The sequence below is a fragment of the Triticum urartu genome, chromosome 3 (assembly GCF_003073215.2).
Source record: "Triticum urartu cultivar G1812 chromosome 3, Tu2.1, whole genome shotgun sequence".
Taxonomy (NCBI): domain Eukaryota; kingdom Viridiplantae; phylum Streptophyta; class Magnoliopsida; order Poales; family Poaceae; genus Triticum; species Triticum urartu.
In genome coordinates this window covers 432836937-432854746 of record NC_053024.1, presented here as the reverse complement: position 1 = coordinate 432854746, position 17810 = coordinate 432836937, and the positions used below count along the sequence as shown (strand labels likewise).

The following is a 17810-nucleotide window of genomic DNA, read 5'->3' as shown; positions in this document are numbered from 1 at the left end:
TCAGATGTTCGCAACATCCACAGACAACGTTCGAGGTTTAGCACACTGAGCGGTGCATTAAGGACATAAGCCTTCTAAGAAGCAATGAGGACAATCCTCAGTTTACGGACCTAGTCCGCATAATTGCTACTATCAACTTTCAACTAATTTTTCTCTAGGAACATATCTAAACAGTAGAACTGAAACGCGAGCTACGACATAATTTGCAAAATCCTTTTTGACTATGTTCAGGATAATTAAGTTCATCTTATGAACTCCCACTCAGATAGACATCCCTCTAGTCATCTAAGTGATTACATGATCCGAGTCAACTAGGCCGTGTCCGATCTGTGCGTGAGACGGACTAGTCAACGTCGGTGAACATCTTCATGTTGATCGTATCTTCTATACGACTCATGCTCGACCTTTCGGTCTTCTGTGTTCCGAGGCCATGTCTGTACATGCTAGGCTCGTCAAGTTAACCCTAAGTGTTTTTGCATGTGTAAAACTGTCTTACACCCGTTGTATGTGAACGTAAGGATCCATCACACCCGATTAACACGTGGTGCTTAGAAACGACGAACTGTAGCAACGGTGCACAGTTAGGGGAGAACACTTCTTGAAATTTTAATGAGGGATCATCTTATTTACTACCGTCGTTCTAAGCAAATAAGATGTATAAACATGATAAACATCATATGCAATCAAATAATAGTGACATGATATGGCCAATATCATATTGCTCCTTTTGATCTCCATCTTCGGGGCTCCATGATCATCATCGTCACCGGCACGACACCATGATCTCCATCATCATGATCTCCTTGAAGTTGTCTCGTCATTGACATGCAAGTCGTGATTCCCTTGACAAGAACATGATCAATCTCATACATCACATATATCATTCATCACATCCTTTTGGCCATATCACATCACATAGCATACCCTGCAAAAACAAGTTAGACGTCCTCTAATTGTTGTTTGCATGTTTTACATGGCTGCTATGGGTTTCTAGCAAGAAAGTTTCTTACCTACGCAAAAACCACAACGTGATATGCCAATTGCTATTTACCCTTCATAAGGACCCTTTTCATCGAATCCGATCCGACTAAAGTAGGAGAGACAGACACCCGCTAGCCACCTTATGCATCTAGTGCATGTCAGTCGGTGGAACCAGTCTCACATAAGAGTACGTGTAAGGTCGGTCCGGGCCGCTTCATCCCACGATGCCGCCGAATCAAGATAAGACTAGTAACGGCAAGCATATTGAACAAAATCAACGCCCACAACTACTTTGTGTTCTACTCGTGCATAGAATCTACGCAATAGACCTAGCTCATGATGCCACTTTTGGGGAACGTAGCATAAATTCAAAATTTTCCTACGTGTCACCAAGATCTATCTATGGAGAAACCAACAACGAGGGGAAGGAGAGTGCATCTACATACCCTTGTAGATCGCTAAGCGGAAGCGTTCAAGTGAACGGGGTTGATGGAGTCGTACTCGTCGTGATTCAAATCATCGATGATCCTAGTGCCGAACGGACAACACCTCCGTGTTCAACACACGTACAGCCCGGTGATGTCTCCCATGCCTTGATCCAGCAAGGAGAGAGGGAGAGGTTGAGGAAGACTCCATCCAGCAGCAGCACAACGGCGTGGTGGTGATGGATGAGCGTGGCAATCCTGCAGGGCTTCGCCAAGCACCGCAGAAGAGGAGAAGAACTTGGGAGAGAGGGAGGGGCTGCACCAAAGGCAAAAGGTGTGTTTGGAGAGGCCCTCCTACCCCACTATATATAGGGATCCCAAGGGGGGGTGCGCCAGCCCCTAGGAGATCCAATCTCCAAGGGGGCGGCGGCCAGGGGAGGAGTCCTCCCCCCCAAGGCACCTAGGAGGTGCCTTCCCCTGCTGGGACTCTTCCTTTAGGGTTTCCCCAGGCGCATGGGCCTCTTGGGGCTGGTGCCCTTGGCCCATGTAGGCCAAGGCGCACCCCCTACAGCCCATGTGGCCCCCCGGGGCAGGTGGCCCCACCCGGTGGACCCCCGGGACCCTTCCGGTGGTCCCGGTACAATACCGATGACCCCGAAACTTGTCCCGATGGCCGAAAGACTTCCTATAATAAATCTTTACCTCCGGACCATTCCGGAACTCCTCGTGACGTCCGGGATCTCATCCGGGACTCCGAACAACATTCGGTAACCACATACAAGCTTCCTTTATAACCCTAGCGTCATCGAACCTTAAGTGTGTAGACCCTACGGGTTCGGGAGACATGCAGACATGACCGAGACGTTCTCCGGTCAATAACCAACAGCGGGATCTGGATACCCATGTTGGCTCCCACATGTTCCACGATGATCTCATCGGATGAACCACGATGTCAAGGACTTAATCAATCCCGTATACAATTCCCTTTGTCTAGCGGTATGTTACTTGCCCGAGATTCGATCGTCGGAATCCAATACCTAGTTCAATCTCGTTACCGGCAAGTCTCTTTACTCGTTCCGTAACACATCATCCCGTGATCAACTCTTTGGTCACATTGCGCATATGATGATGTCCTACCGAGTGGGCCCAGAGATACCTCTCCGCTTACACGGAGTGACAAATCCCAGTCTCGATTCGTGCCAACCCAACAGACACTTTCGGAGATACCTGTAATGCACCTTTATAGTCACCCAGTTACGTTGTGACGTTTGATACACCCAAAGCATTCCTACGGTATCCGGGAGTTGCACAATCTCATGGTCTAAGGAAATGATACTTGACATTAGAAAAGCTTTAGCATACGAACTACACGATCTTTGTGCTAGGCTTAGGATTGGGTCTTGTCCATCACATCATTCTCCTAATGATGTGATCCCGTTATCAACGACATCCAATGTCCATGGTCAGGAAACCGTAACCATCTATTGATCAACGAGCTAGTCAACTAGAGGCTTACTAGGGACATGGTGTTGTCTATGTATCCACACATGTATCTGAGTTTCCTATCAATACAATTATAGCATGGATAATAAACGATTATCATGAACAAGGAAATATAATAATAATCAATTTATTATTGCCTCTAGGGCATATTTCCAACAGTGGTGACCATGTATCGGCGCCAACCCACAAGGCCATCGTAGACACCAACTCCGACATACACGACAGGGTCGAAGTCCACCACCAGGACTGGCCCACAGCCGCCATGTTCCATCGGGGCTCCGCATCATCTAGATCCTCCACTCCCTCGAGCTCGAGGATGGCCACGTCCCTGGCGGCCGAAAGTACCATCTGCACCTCCAGGCCGTCCAACTGGGCATACGAACTCCATCGCCGAGTCCGCCATCACCTTCCTCACCAGCTCCTCCTCCTCTTCGGCCATCATGGGCTGATGTGGATCTGGTGGTGGCAGGGGCGGCGAGGGTGTACGTCTGCTCACTTGTCTCTAGAGCGCGGGCGGGGAGGTCTTGGAGGACGCGGTGCCCTAGATCACGTCAATGCCGGGCTAGCACGACCAGCAAAAAATGTCTGCCGGCGCACGTCGTGCTCATCCCGGAACCAAGTGTCCCAAAGCGATGACGTGACGGCGTACTTGGGATCATTGATGAGGTCCGGCTGCAACGAGGCCCGACGACGGTTGATCTCGAGAAGCCATGCGCAACCGCTCTCCGGAATGGTAGGCATTGGCACCCGATCTGGGATCATATGCCAGCCAGTCTGTAGGTGGGCGTCCGACCACTGCATCGGGTGGAAGTGTCCTAGTAGTGCTGGCACACCCCCCCCCTTCACGCACAGGCGAATCCACGTCGTTGCGTTGCGCAGGGCAATGGTGAAGCCGGTGGCATGATACGTCTCGAGCGCATCTATAATTTTAATTGTTTCATGCTATTATATTATCAATCTTGGATGCTTTATATGCTATTTTATATTATTATTTTGGGACTAACCTATTAACTCAGCGCCTAGTGCTAGTTCCTGTTATTTGCTTATTTTTAACTTTTCAGAAAATCAATACCAAACGAAGTCCAAACACGATGAAACTTTATGGTGATTTTGGACCAGAAGGGACCCTAGAAGGTTTCAGAGGAGGCCAAAAGACTTACGGGAGAGCCATGAGCTCACCAGGCGTGCCCTTTGAGCTCGTGACTCTCACACAACTCCGTTTAACCTAATTTCACCTCTATAAATTCCCAAATATTCCCAAATCAGCAGAGAGACACCTGAAACACTTTTGTCGCCGCTGCAAGCTTCTATTCTTCCGTGATCCCATCTGGAGGCCTTTTCCGGTACTCTGCTGGAGGGGGAATTGATCACGGAGGGCCACTACATCAACCTTGTTGCCCTACCGATGATGCGTGAGTAGTTCATGACCAACCTATGGGTCCATAGCTAGTAGCCACTCCCTCTGTTCCTAAATATTTGTCTTTCTAGAGATTTGAACAAGTGGCTACATACGGAGCAAAATAAGCGAATCTACACTCTAAAATATGTCTATATACATCTGTATGTGGTAGTCCATTTGAAATCTCTAAAAAGACAAATATTTAGGAATGGGGGGAGTAGATGACTTCTTCTCTCTCTTTGATCTACAATACCATGTTCTCATCGATCTTCTTGGAGTTCTATCCGATGTAATCTTCTTTTGTGGTGTGTTTGTTGGGATCCGATGAATTGTGGGTTTATGATCAGATTATTCATTGAAAGTAATTGAGTATTTTATGAAATTTATTATGCATGATTGTTATAACTTTGTATTTCTCTCCGACCTATCCGTTTTGTTTGGCCAACTAGACTGATTTATCTTCAACGGGATAGGTGCTTTGTGATGGCTTCAATCTTACGGTGTCCTCACTCGGTGATAGAAAGGGTAGCGAGACACGTATTTGTGTTGTTGCAATTAAGGGTAAAACGATGGAGTTTATTCATATTGCTTGTGTTTACTTTATCTATATCATGGCATCTTGCTTACAACGTTACTATATTTGTCATGAACTTAATACCATAAATGCATGCTGGATATCGGTCAATTGATGGAGTAATAGTAGTAGCAGGAGTCGGTCTACTTTTCACGGACGTGATGCTTATATACATGATCATTGTCATAAATAACATCATAACTATGCGCATTTTTATCAGTTGCCCAACAATAATTTGTCTACCCATCATATGATATTGTTTCGACAGAGAAGTCTCTAGTGACAACTATGGCCCCGAGTCTACTTAATCATATTATAAAAAACCAAAAATACCTTTTTGTAATTTATTTACTTTTTTTGTTTTGCAATTTATCTATCTAGTACTACATGATTTAATCCTTGCAAGTAACAAGTTTAAGGGGATTGACAACCCTCTTGCCAACGATGAGTGCAAGTGTTTGCTTTTGTGTGTGCAAGTGTTGTTCATTAGGGTTTGTGTGATTCTCTTATTAGTTTGATAAATCTCGGTTCTCATTGAGGAAAATACTTATCAGCTACTATATTGCTTCACCCTTCTTCTTCGAGGAAAATCTCATCGCAGCTCACAAGTAGCAGAAATAATTTCTGGCGTCGTTGCCGGGGAGACATCATCAAATCACTACGTACCTTCACTCAAACTATCATCTACTTGCTCTACTTTTTATTTGCCTTTGTCTCTCATTTTCATCTCTCTCCACTTCTCTAAAAATCAAAAAACACAAAAAATATTTTTGTTTGCTCGTTTGCTTGCTTGGTCACTATGTCTCAAGAGAACACTAAGTTGTGTGATTTTCAGATACTAATAATAATGATTTTATTAGTACTCCAATTGCACCCCCCGCCACTAGTACGAAGTCATATGATATTAATGTTGCTTTGCTAAATCTTGTTATAAAAGAATAATTTTCTGAAAATCACAATGAAGATGTTGCATCCCATCTTAATATCTTCACTGAATTATGTGATATGCAAAAGAAAAAAAGATGTGAATAATGATATTATTAAGTTGAAATTATTTATTTTCTCACTAAGAGACCGTTCTAAAACTTGGTTTTTATCCTTGCCTCAAATTTATAATGATTCATGGGATAAATATAAGGATGCTTTTATTGCCAAGTATTTTCCTCCCACTAAGATTATTTCTATTAGAAATCAAATCATGAATTTTAAGCAACTTGAGCAAGAACATGTTGCACAATCTTGAGAGATAATGAAACTAATGATTAAGAATTGCCCCACTCATGGTTTAAGCTTATGGATCATTATGCAAAATTTCTATGCGGAGCTAAACTTTGTTCCGAGAAATCTTCTAGACTCTGCTGCAGGAGGTACTTTTATGAGAATTACATTGGGAGAGGCTACAAAGCTTCTTGATAATATGATGAAAAATTATTCTCAATGACATACCAAACAAGCTCCAACTGGTAAGAAGGTAAACTCTGTCAAAGAAACTACTACTTTCAGTGATAAAATGGATGCTCTTATGAATATGCTTATTAGCAAAAATGCTCAAGTTGATCCTAATGATGTGCCACTATCTACTTTTATTGAGCAAAATAATGATGCTATTGGTGTGAATTTTGTCGCTAGAAATAATTTCAACAACAATGCTTATAGAGGGAATTTCAATGCTAGACTGTATCCCAGAAATTCCTCTAATAATTATGGTAATTCCTATGATAATGATGGGGTACCTACTGAACCTGAAAACAACATTAAAGAATTTATTAGTTCTCAAAAGATTTTCAATGCCGTGGTAGAAGAAAACCTACATAAAGTTGGGGCGGGGGGGGGGGCGCTCAGCTCGTGGGGAAGAGGATGTGGACGGCCGTTCTACGGCTTCGGCCTTAAAAAGGACGTTTGTGGGAGCCTTGGTGTCCGATAGGCGGTCCCACCCCGTGCGTGCAGCTTAAATGTGGGTGGTGGGAAGTGGTTGGGTGGCAGCATGCGGGACCGAGGCGGACAATGAGAAGCCGCGTGCGCGCCCATTCATTATCCGGTTTGGCACAAATCCATCCTAGATTTTCTCTAGATTTGGGTCGAGATGGACACAATGCGGACAAGATTTGGTCTTGCTCTCGCTCGTTGGGCCGTCCCATTTATCGTTTTGACCCAAACGGATTGAGACGGACGAAACGGGGTCGCCTGTTGAAGTTGGCCTAATAAGTACTCTCTTCATTCCAAAATATAATGCGTCCGCGCTTCCCGAGGTCCATCTTTGACCATAAATTTAACCAACGAGACCAACTGCGGCGAGAGAAAAAATTATATAATTGAAAACTTTATTCGAATACAAATTCACTGATATAATTTTTGCTCCCACCACAATCGGTCTTGATAGTTAAATTTACGGTCAAAGTTGAAGCACGTGGATAGAGGAAGCATTACATTGTGGAATGAAGGGAGTAGAATAGATAGATGCAATGAAATGCATCTTGTAAAAAAGCTTCTTTTGAAAAAAAAATCAATCTATTCATAACATCATTGCAGTACAAAGAAGATAAGGACATCTCCAAAGCGGACCCTCAAATCACCCGCATCCGTCCGCAACATGCTGTTCGGGCACAGTTTGCCATCCAACACAGTACCCATCAATCCACAGAGCGGTCTAAACATCCGTTTTTCAGCAAACTGAAACCAAACCAAGAAAACTTTGCAAAAGTCCGGATATCCTCGTATCCAATCAAATGCCACCACACACCCTTCTCTCTCCGTTCGGATGATGGAAGGCTGGCAATTAGCATTGGCGTTTGGTAAGCTACTAATTAGTATTGCATTTAACAAAAGGTTTGCCTATCAAAGCATGCATTTGGCGGAAGGTTCACTAATTTGGTGCTGAAAGTATTTTTTTATTAGAACGAAGGCTCAAGAAAAATCCGGTTTTAAATTAATAAAGCCATCAACCGGTCAGGATTACATCGAACAAACAAAGAAAACAAAGAACAAAACAACAAGCCGATACATGGTGCTGTATAAAAGCTATTAGGCTACTACAAACTACTAGCAAAAATATGGAAACTAAAACACAAGTCCAGCTAGAAGTCGAAGAAGCCCTCCACAGCGAGCAGAACACGACGCAGGGCACCAACAAAGCTTGAGGAAGAAACAAACATTAGTTGGAGGAGCTCCGTTGTCAGCTCCATGGGCTTTGGCAGTCGATGTCGCCCTCCTCCACCTCTGAAGGGGGCTCCCTGCCCCTCGTGTAAGCAAACTTAATCATCCAATTGTTTCGCGTAAGCAAACTTTAATCCATGCATGCAAGTATTTGACCTTTGGCGGAAGCTACTCAGTAATTACACATGTTTTGGCGAAAGCCTTTCTTCGTGCTTGGTGGAGCCTACTAATCCATGGATTGGTACCATAGCGAGTCATACATATTTCGCGGAAGATGTTAATAGCGGCGGACATTTTCGGCAACGGTTACATGGCTGACTTCCGCATCAATATCCAGGGACACCACCTCGGTCCGTGGATGGATGCAATATCTGGTTTGCAGGTTAGTGTTGGAGTTGCCCTGAGAAGCAATAAAGATCACATCTTTGTTTGTAGACCATCTAGCGATGATTACACGCACTGGGCGAGCCAAAGGCATGCTGTCGCCATCACTCCTCCCTCATCAGAACAGGGCAAACCTTATTGTAATAGACAGTCAGAAAATCGTCATGCTCGGGCCCCAAGGAACCAGCAAACCAAAACAACAATCGTCGCCGATGAAGAAAAGTGTAGAACGAAAGGACCCAACTTGTAACACGCGAACACAAACGAACAAAAACCCGATCCAAGCAGTTCTACCGAAGAGAAACATCGAGTGAATCCCGCGAGATTCGTCAGAGACACCTCCTCACGCCCTCCGGCGACGCTTGACGCATTGCCGGGACGGAGGATAGGCATGAAGAATCTTATTCCATCTTCAGGGAGCAACCGCCGCCTCGTCTTGCTAAGCAAGACACAAACTCTAAATGAACTAAAAAAACACCTAATAACAAAGCCGGAGCTCTCACACCGGCAAGAGCCGGGATCCACCACGTCTTCATGACCCTAAGGACACATGATACGAGGCAAATCGGGGCAGCGCCAGAAGGGGGGGGGGGGACTCTAGCGTGGGTGTTGCTCATGGGAGGAGCAACGAGGAAACGTTTCGTGGCTTGTAAAAAGGGGGCCATATCTGATACCGAGGGTGATATTTGCTATATATTCCTATAAACAAAGCAATTTGTGCTATCTTTTTTCTTTTGGCTAGAGAACAAAGCAATCACAACATAATTACTTCCACTGTCACAAATAAAATATAAATATAAATAATACAATAAAGTAAAAAAGTGAAACCTCATAGACAAATCAACTATGGAAACCAGAAATAAATTTAAGTACTCATGTCACATGAACCCGAACCCTTACAAATATCTTAATCTCAGGCGAAACGGTTCCTCTCAAATTAAGTTGCCTTATTGCTAGACCACCACCCGCATTCATTTTCGGCTGTTGGTAGCCAATATAGTTTGAAGACAAATATTGATGCGTGCACCAATCCTTGCTGAGGCAGTGGGATTATCTCAATTTTGACGAAAAATAAAATATGGTTTGCTTGATATACTATAAGTTTGCAGCTTTGCTGCCCAGACGTCCACTGCCAGCTGCCAGCCTTTCCCTGCTTGTGATAAACAACAAAGATTGTACAAGTGCGCGCAGTGCATGAAGGTGGCACGGTAGTGCAGTCTCAAACCGGAAAGCCTTCGTCAGAAAGCTTTGTCATCTTTCCCTCCCTCGATGGATTTCTTAATATGTTTTTGGGTCTTCGCTTATGGTGATGAACAATAATTAAGAGTAAATTATGTGGCCTCTCAGCAGTCATTTTGTCAGGGGAAGCACGGTGACAGCCGATCGTCGACGAGCAGTCAGGCATCAACTTGTAAGCAGCCTAGCGTAGTAACCGAGAGTGTTTGTTCTCTGTGTGAGACGTTGGATCTCTATTGGTTGGACCCTCAAAAAAATGAAGAAGAAAACTAAATTCCAGACCTGGCAAAGTGGCAAATAAAAGGCGAATCTCACCGACCATCTCCCGTCCCGTTCAATCTAACAGTGCAGTGCAGCATATAACAAGATTACTAAGATCATCAAGCATGAGATATCCAAAGTTCAATCCATCGTCAAATTTATTTCCCATACACCATGATCAGATGGAGTGCATGAACGATACACACCCTAGGGGCAGTTTGAAACTGGTCAGATAGTTTGTTAGCTTTCCTTGTATGGATTTCTTGAGCTCTTGGAGCTGTCCTTCACATGTGTCGATGGTTATGGAAAACAATGTGCCATCTGAGCAATGTATAGGAGAAAGCAAACACCCTTTTCTTCTCTTCCAGGTCAGCAATTAGCAATTATCTTACGTGATTTCTTTTCTGAAGATAAGGTTAAAGCCACCAACCACATTATACACACCCTTTACATTTAGGACAACTGTTTATGTGCATGTCTACTTGTGAGACATTCACGAGCCAATTTCTCGTGATGGATGGGTTTTCTTTGTTCCAAAGTTACTGAAAGACCACAAAAAGGATCACATGAGAGTGAGCTTGCACCGATCCGTTGACGCACCCTCCACTCCACTATATAAATCCCATCCCGCCTGCACCGAATGGCGCGAAATCGATCGGGATGTTGAATCATCGGGAGATGTTAGATCGCGTCAACTCGGCGGCCAGGGTCGCCATACTGCTGGCTCTGCTCTGCTTTTGCTCTGCCACCTCTTCCTACTCTTTCCCCGACGACGCGGCCTGTGCCGGTGCGAGTGGCATGGCGATGCCGGGTCCGGGTAATCTCCTCACGGTCGACCAATCCGGCAAAGGCGATTACAGGAAGATCCACGAGGCGATCGCCGCCGCCCCGGTGAACAGCTCCGCCCGCACTGTCATCCTCATCAAGCCCGGAGTCTACAAGTAAGTTTCCTTCTGAATTCTGATACGGGAGTACTAGTAGACAGTACGTGGTGTGGTGCATGCCTGATCGCCTGTAATCTTTCGTTGCAGGGAGAAGATCGTCGTCCCCGTGGACAAGCCCAACATAACACTTTTCGGCACCAGCGCCAACACGACCGTCATCACCTGGAACGAGCCCTGGCTCTCGACCGACACTTCCCCTACCGTGACCGTTCGGGCCTCCGACTTCGTCGCCAGCCGCTTAACGTTCCGGGTAAGTCTGCCATCCATGGTTCGTGCTTGCACACAGAGAGCGAGGTGCGCGTGTTGACAGTTTCTTGCTGATTTTCTCGGGGTTTTAGAACACGTTCGGGACCAGCAAGCAGGCCATCGCGGTGAGAGTCGCCGGAGACAGGGCGGCGTTCTACGGGTGCAGCTTCTCGTCGTTCCAAGACACGCTCCTCGACGACAACGGGCGCCATTACTACTGCGGGTGCTACATCGAAGGTGGCACCGACTTCATATGCGGGAACGGCCGGGCTCTCTTTGAAGTAAGTACTACATGTTCACCGTTCTCACCAGCAAACCCGTGCGCATAGATAGATCATACGTACTTACTCCGTACGCACGAGAGAGGTTTGAATGACGGTTATGTAATAGGATAGACATGTAGTGCTCCTATTGTGTTTGCCAGCCGGTTGTGGCTTTGAGTTTTAGCTCTTTCGAGCTTATTGTTTATTTTCGCACCTTGATACTTAGCGACTTTGTTACTGGATTATAATTTTAATAATATGAGCCGTATGCATCTTTCTGATGCAGAGGCTGGGGTAAACCCTCTTTTTGAAAAAAAGAAAAAAAAACGCACGAGAGGTTGCTTTGCTGCCAAGATCAGCTAACAATATATAGTTCGTGTGCAGAAATGCCACCTGCACTCCACCTCGCTCACGGGCGGCGCCTTCACGGCGCAGAAGCGGGCGTCCGAGTCAAACTACACGGGATACAGCTTCGTCGGGTGCAAGCTGACCGGCGTCGGGGTCAGCACCTCCATCCTGGGGCGTCCATGGGAGCCCTACTCCCGCGTCGTGTTCGCTCTCACCTACATGTCCGCAGCGGTGAGCCCTCGAGGCTGGAATGACTGGAACCACACCGCCAACCAGAGGTAAACTTAGGGCCTCTTTGATTCACATGATTTTCAAAATGAAAGAATAGGAAAAATGCCGGAATAGGGTGACATGTCCCATAGTATCCTACAGGATTTGAAAGAATGTTTGATAGCATTAAAAAAACAAAGGAATTCTATAAAGAGGTTTGAGTGGATGGAAATTTTCCTCCAAAATGTAGTACAAATGGATTATATGGAAAAATTCCTAAGAATGCCAATCCTATAAATCAAACGAGCATCACAAAAAAAATTCCTAAGAGTTTAAATCCTTAAAAAATCCTATACAATTCTTTTGAATCAAAGGAGCCCTTAGTCTTGCTCCGCTGCCATTTTCCCGCCAAAGGAAGACCAATATATAACGCGCTTTGGCCTGGGTTTGCAACTTTGCATTGCATGCAGGACGGCGTTCTACGGGCAGTACCAATGCTACGGCCAAGGGGCGAAAACTGATGGCAGGGTTAAGTGGGCTCGCAACCTCTCGCCAACCGAAGCAGCCCCCTTCATGACCAAGGCCTGGATCGATGGACAGCAGTGGCTTCCGAAGCAGCCCGCTTCATGACCAAGCCTTGGATCGGTGGACAGCAGTGGCTTCGGTAGAAAACTGTCGGTGGTGTGGGTTGTCATATATACCTGACACATATCTGTGTTATTTGAAGGATACAAGTTAAAGGAAAATACATGGATGAATCCAGAAACATATGAACCCACTTAAAAAAACACATTTCTAAACACAAAAAATTCTAAAAAAAAGTTGCGCACGTACATTTTCATGTTCTATGTACGGTCAGAAAGTTTCGCGAAAAAACAACTTCTCGTTTGGCCTGTGCAAAAAACATACAAAAAGAGTGTGTCGTTGAACTTTATTTAGAAGCACTAAAATTTGTCTTTTTTATAGAGGCAAAATAAAAAGATATTTTTCCGAAGAATGTTGTGCTGCACACATATTTTGTGAACATGTTCACGTGAAATTTCATTTTGACTTTTTTTACATTTTAAAACATGCTTAAAATGCATTTTTTAAACCGGATTCATATGTATCCGAGTTCAGGGCGTGCCTTCTCAGAAGTTAACAGTTCTCTTTTAAAGGCCGAAAGTTTTTTTCACGGGGAGGAAAATTTGTAAGTTCATAAAAAATCTGAACTGATGTAAAGAGACGAACAAAATCTTCTAAATCACTAAGCTCCCTAGGGATAAAACTCCTAGGAAGCGATTGAGGCTACTGATTCATTTTGTCATTTCGATTTAGATCCCCTCACATGTCCTTACCTAGGTGTATACATGTCATTGACTCGCTTTCCCCATCTTTTTCCCTTGCCTCGCACTGTCTCGGCCACTCTAGATATACCAAATGCTACACACCTGATAGCATTCCCCACAATTGCCAGGGTGTGGATCTTTGAACTCATGGAATCAACAATGTACATGAGTGACACAGAGGAAGGGGGAGAGTTAGCTTGAGGAAGAAGCTCTATGGGAGGAGTATAAGAGTTTAGTGGATACAAATGATCTTGAATGCGCTGCACAAACACAGCTAATAACTATATAAGCTACGACGCTCGGCTTGAGTACAACTAGACCAGCAGATGACCCAATAGAAGATAGGAGCATAGCACTCCCCTCTCCATGAAATGCAGCTTGGCCTCAAGTTGTAGGGTTTTCAGAGAGCATGCTAGACCATTCCCATGTTGTCATGGATATGGGAAGACCCCTCCACACGATCTTGTACTACTTGCAAGTGCGCCCTCCAAATTTGACCAGTCATGGTTCCAGCACTTGAGCGTGTTTAGTCGAGTGTACCAGCTTTTGAGCATATTTTAACTCTTCCTGAGATGCTGAGATAATATAGATTCAAGAAGTTGTAGATGATAGGCAACCTCTCTCACCTGTTCCAAGACCTGAAAATGCCCAAAATACTTGAACCCCAATTTGTGATTGGTACGTCGGGCCACCAATTGTTGCATGTACGGTTAGAGCTTTAGAAAGACCCAGTCGCCTGCTTGAAACACATGTTCAGATCGATGTTTGTCTTCTAGGGTCTTCATCCATTGTGGAGCTCTCAACAGATGGTCTCTAATCATGGCTGTCATTGCATTCCGTTCAACTAGCGAAGTTGCAAGGTTGTTGGGTGTGGAGGATTGAAGATTGGCAACACCCTGATACGTCTTCAACGTATATATTTTTCCTAATGTTTTTCCTCTTATTTTGGACTCTAATTTGCATGATTTGAATGAAACTAACCCCGGACTGACGTTGTTTTCAGCAGAACTACCATGGTGTTGTTTTTGTGCAGAAATAAAAGTTCTCGGAATGGAACGAAACTTTGTGAGGATTTTTTACATAATAAAAGAGAATTTCTAGAGCCAAGAACCATCAAAGGGGGGCACCTGGGTGGGCACAACCCACCAGGGCACGCCTGCCCCCCCCCAGGCATGCCCAGGTGGGTTGTCCCCACCTGGTGGCCCCGCAGACCCTAAAACCGACGCTATAAAATCTTATTTTTACAGAAAAAATTAAGGAGAAAGAATTATCGCGTTCCACAAGACGAAGCCGCCGCCACCTCCTATTCTTCATCTGGAGGCCAGATCTAGAGTCCGTTTGGGGCTCCGGAGAGGGGGATCTTCGATCTTCGTCACCACCAACCCTTCTCCATCGCTAATTCCATGATGCTCCCCATCGGGAGTGAGTAATTCCTTCATAGGCTCGCTGGTCGGTAAGGAGTTGGATGATATTCATCATGTAATCTAGTTAGTTTTGTTAGGGCCTGATCCCTAGTATCCACTATGTTCCGAGATTGATGTTGCTATGACTTTGCCATGTTTAATGCTTGTCACTTTGGGCCCGGGTGCCATGATTTTAGATCTGAACCGTTTATGTTATCACCATTATATCCATGTTCTAGATCCGATCTTGCAAGTTATAGTCACCTACTACGTGTTATGGTCCGGCAACCCTAGAGTGACAATAGTCGGGACCACTCCCGGTGATGACCGTAGTTTGAGGAGTTCATGTATTCACCGTGTGTTAATGCTTTGTTACGGTTCTCTATTAAAAGGAGGCCCTAATATCCCTTAGTTTCCAATTGGACCCCACTGCCACGGGAGTGTAGGACAAAAGATGTCATGCAAGTTCTTTCCATAAGCACGTATGACTATTTAGGAAATACATGCCTACATTATATTTATGAACTGGAGCTAGTGCTGTATCGCCCTAGGTTATGACTGTCACATGATGAATATCATGCAATAAATTACCGATCCAATGCCTACGAATTTCTCTTATATTTTTTCTGCCAAGTTACCACTGCTATCGTTAGTGTTGCACTTGTTACAAAACTACTGCTATCACTGTTACCGTTACCATTGGTGTCACTACTACTATCAAAACTATCATATTACTTTGATACTGATCACTTTGTTGCAGATAATTAATCTCCATGTGTGGTTGAATTGACAACTCAGCTGCTAATACTTGCAAATATTCTTTGGCTCCCCTTGTGTCGAATCTATAAATTTGGGTTGAATAATCTACCCTCGAAAACTGTGCGATCCCCTATACTTGTGGGTTATCAAGACCTTTTTCTGGCCCCGTTGCCGTGGAGCATAGCTATATTTGTTGAGTCACTTGGGATTATTATCAATTTATCAATATGAAGAATCTGAAGGATGCTAAGACTAAGATGTATCCCTCTAAGGCGAGGGGAGGTAAGGAACTACCATCTAGCTCTGCTTTAGATTCACCTTCTGTTATAAGTAAACTTGCAACACCACCACATGCTATTAATCCTGATATGTCGCAAGTCATTGACGATGCTACTTCTGCTATGAATGATACTTATGATGATGTTAGTACCTTGCTTAATGATGATGATGTGCCACTAGGTGACTTTCTTGATGAACAAATTGCTATAGTAAGACAACACGATATTGTTGAAACTGACGATGAGCTTGAAACTGAAAATCTTGAAACACCCACTAGAACTAGCCCTCCTAGATGTGAATTGCCAAAGGTACCGGAAGGTTATGTTATGAATGAGGAGACAACTAGAGATATTCTTGCTTGTAAAGGTAGAGATGATCTAGAGAAATTATTATGCAAGTATAAATAAAAATCCTTGAATGCTAAAATGCAATACGATCCTAAGTTTGCTACTTCACCTATCTTTATTGATGATAAGCATTATGAATTCTCTGTCGACCCAGAGTTAATTACTTTGGTTGAATCTGATCATTTCCATGGTTATGAAACTGAAACCGTTGTCGCACATCTTACTAAGTTGAATGACATAGCCACCCCTTTTACTCATGATAAGAAAACTCGCTATTACTATATTCTCAAATTATTTCTATTCTCATTAAAGGGTGATGCTAAAGCTTGGTACGATACTCTTGCTCCGGGTTGTGTGCGTAGTCTCCAGGATATGATTTATTACTTCTTTGAAAAATATTTTCCTCCTCATAAGAAACAAGCTGCCTTACAGGAAATATTTAACTTTGTGCAAATTGAAGAAGAGAGTCTCCCACAAGCTTGGGGGAGGCTTTGCCAATTGCTTAATGCTTTGCCTGATCATCCTCTTAAGAAAAATGAAATACTTGATATCTTCTATAATGGACTAATCGATGCTTCTAGGGATTTCCTAGATAGTTGTGCTGGTTGTGTTTTCAGGGAACGAACTATTAGGAAAGCTGAAGAATTATTGAATAACATATTGAAAAATTATGATGATTGGACTCTTCTTGAACCACCGCCTAAACCCACTCTGAAGAAGATATGCAAGAGGCAAAGAAATCTATGAAGGAAAAGGTATTAAAGCTGAGGATGTCAAAAATTTACCTCCTATCGAAGAAATACATGGGCTTGATACACCGCCACCACCTAAGGTGGTAGAGGTAAATTCTCTAATGAAGTTCAATAATAATGACAATCCTCACAATATGCACCCTAGCCAATGCCTTTATGAGTTTGAAAATTACATTAGAAAGCAAGATCACTTCAATGCAAATGTTATGAAACAATTGAAATACAATTCTGATATAATTGCTCGCTTAAGTGACTTGTTATTTAGAATCTCAAATGATGTTAGAGGTGTGGGGAAGCATGCTTCTATGGTTCAAACTCAGTTAGAACAAGTTGCTAAATCTCAAAGAGAGTTGTTAGATGAAATGAATAATAATATATGTGACTTTGCTGTTAGAGTAGTAACTAGAGGAGGTAAAATGACTCAGGAACCACTTTATCCTGAGGGACACCCAAAAAGAATTGAACAAGACTCTCAAAGAGTTAACACTGATGCACGTAGTCCTTCTAAAAACAAAAAGAAGAAGAAAAATGATATGACTTTGCATGCCCCTAGTGAACCTGAAGTAGAAAAACCTCCTGATAATGATAATGAAATTTCTATCTCTGATGCTGAAACTCAGTCTGGTAATGAACACTCACCTTCTGATATAACGACGAGGTTCATGAAAATACCCAAACAAATAGTAAAGAACTAGAAAATGATGTTGAGATAGAACCACTAGTTGATCTTGATAACCGACAACCCAAGAATACACGATATGATAAAAGAGACTTTATTGCTAGAAAACACGGTAAAGAAAAAGAACAGTGGGTTCAAAAACCTATGCCCTTTCCACCTAAGTCAACTAAAAAGAAAGATGATGAAGAATTTGAACGCTTTGCTGAAATGCTGAGGCCAGTCTTTTTGCGTACTCGCTTGACTGATATCCTTTAAATAACTGCTTATGCAAAGTACATGAAAGACATCATCACTAATAAGAGAAAAATACCGGAAGCTGAAATCTCCACCATGCTT

The 17810-nt window shown here is 43.7% G+C and overlaps 1 protein-coding gene across 1 annotated transcript; it reads left to right on the top strand.

The window, feature by feature from the left end:
• The first annotated feature begins 10540 nt into the window (after window positions 1-10540).
• On the top strand, window positions 10541-12746 carry LOC125548437 (putative pectinesterase 11). The gene is made up of 5 exons (XM_048712027.1): window positions 10541-10857; window positions 10948-11110; window positions 11199-11387; window positions 11754-11995; window positions 12398-12746. The coding sequence occupies exons 1-5, from the start codon at window positions 10577-10579 to the stop codon at window positions 12555-12557; spliced, it is 1035 nt and encodes a 344-aa protein (XP_048567984.1). The 5' UTR covers window positions 10541-10576; the 3' UTR covers window positions 12558-12746.
• Window positions 12747-17810: the final 5064 nt, after the last annotated feature.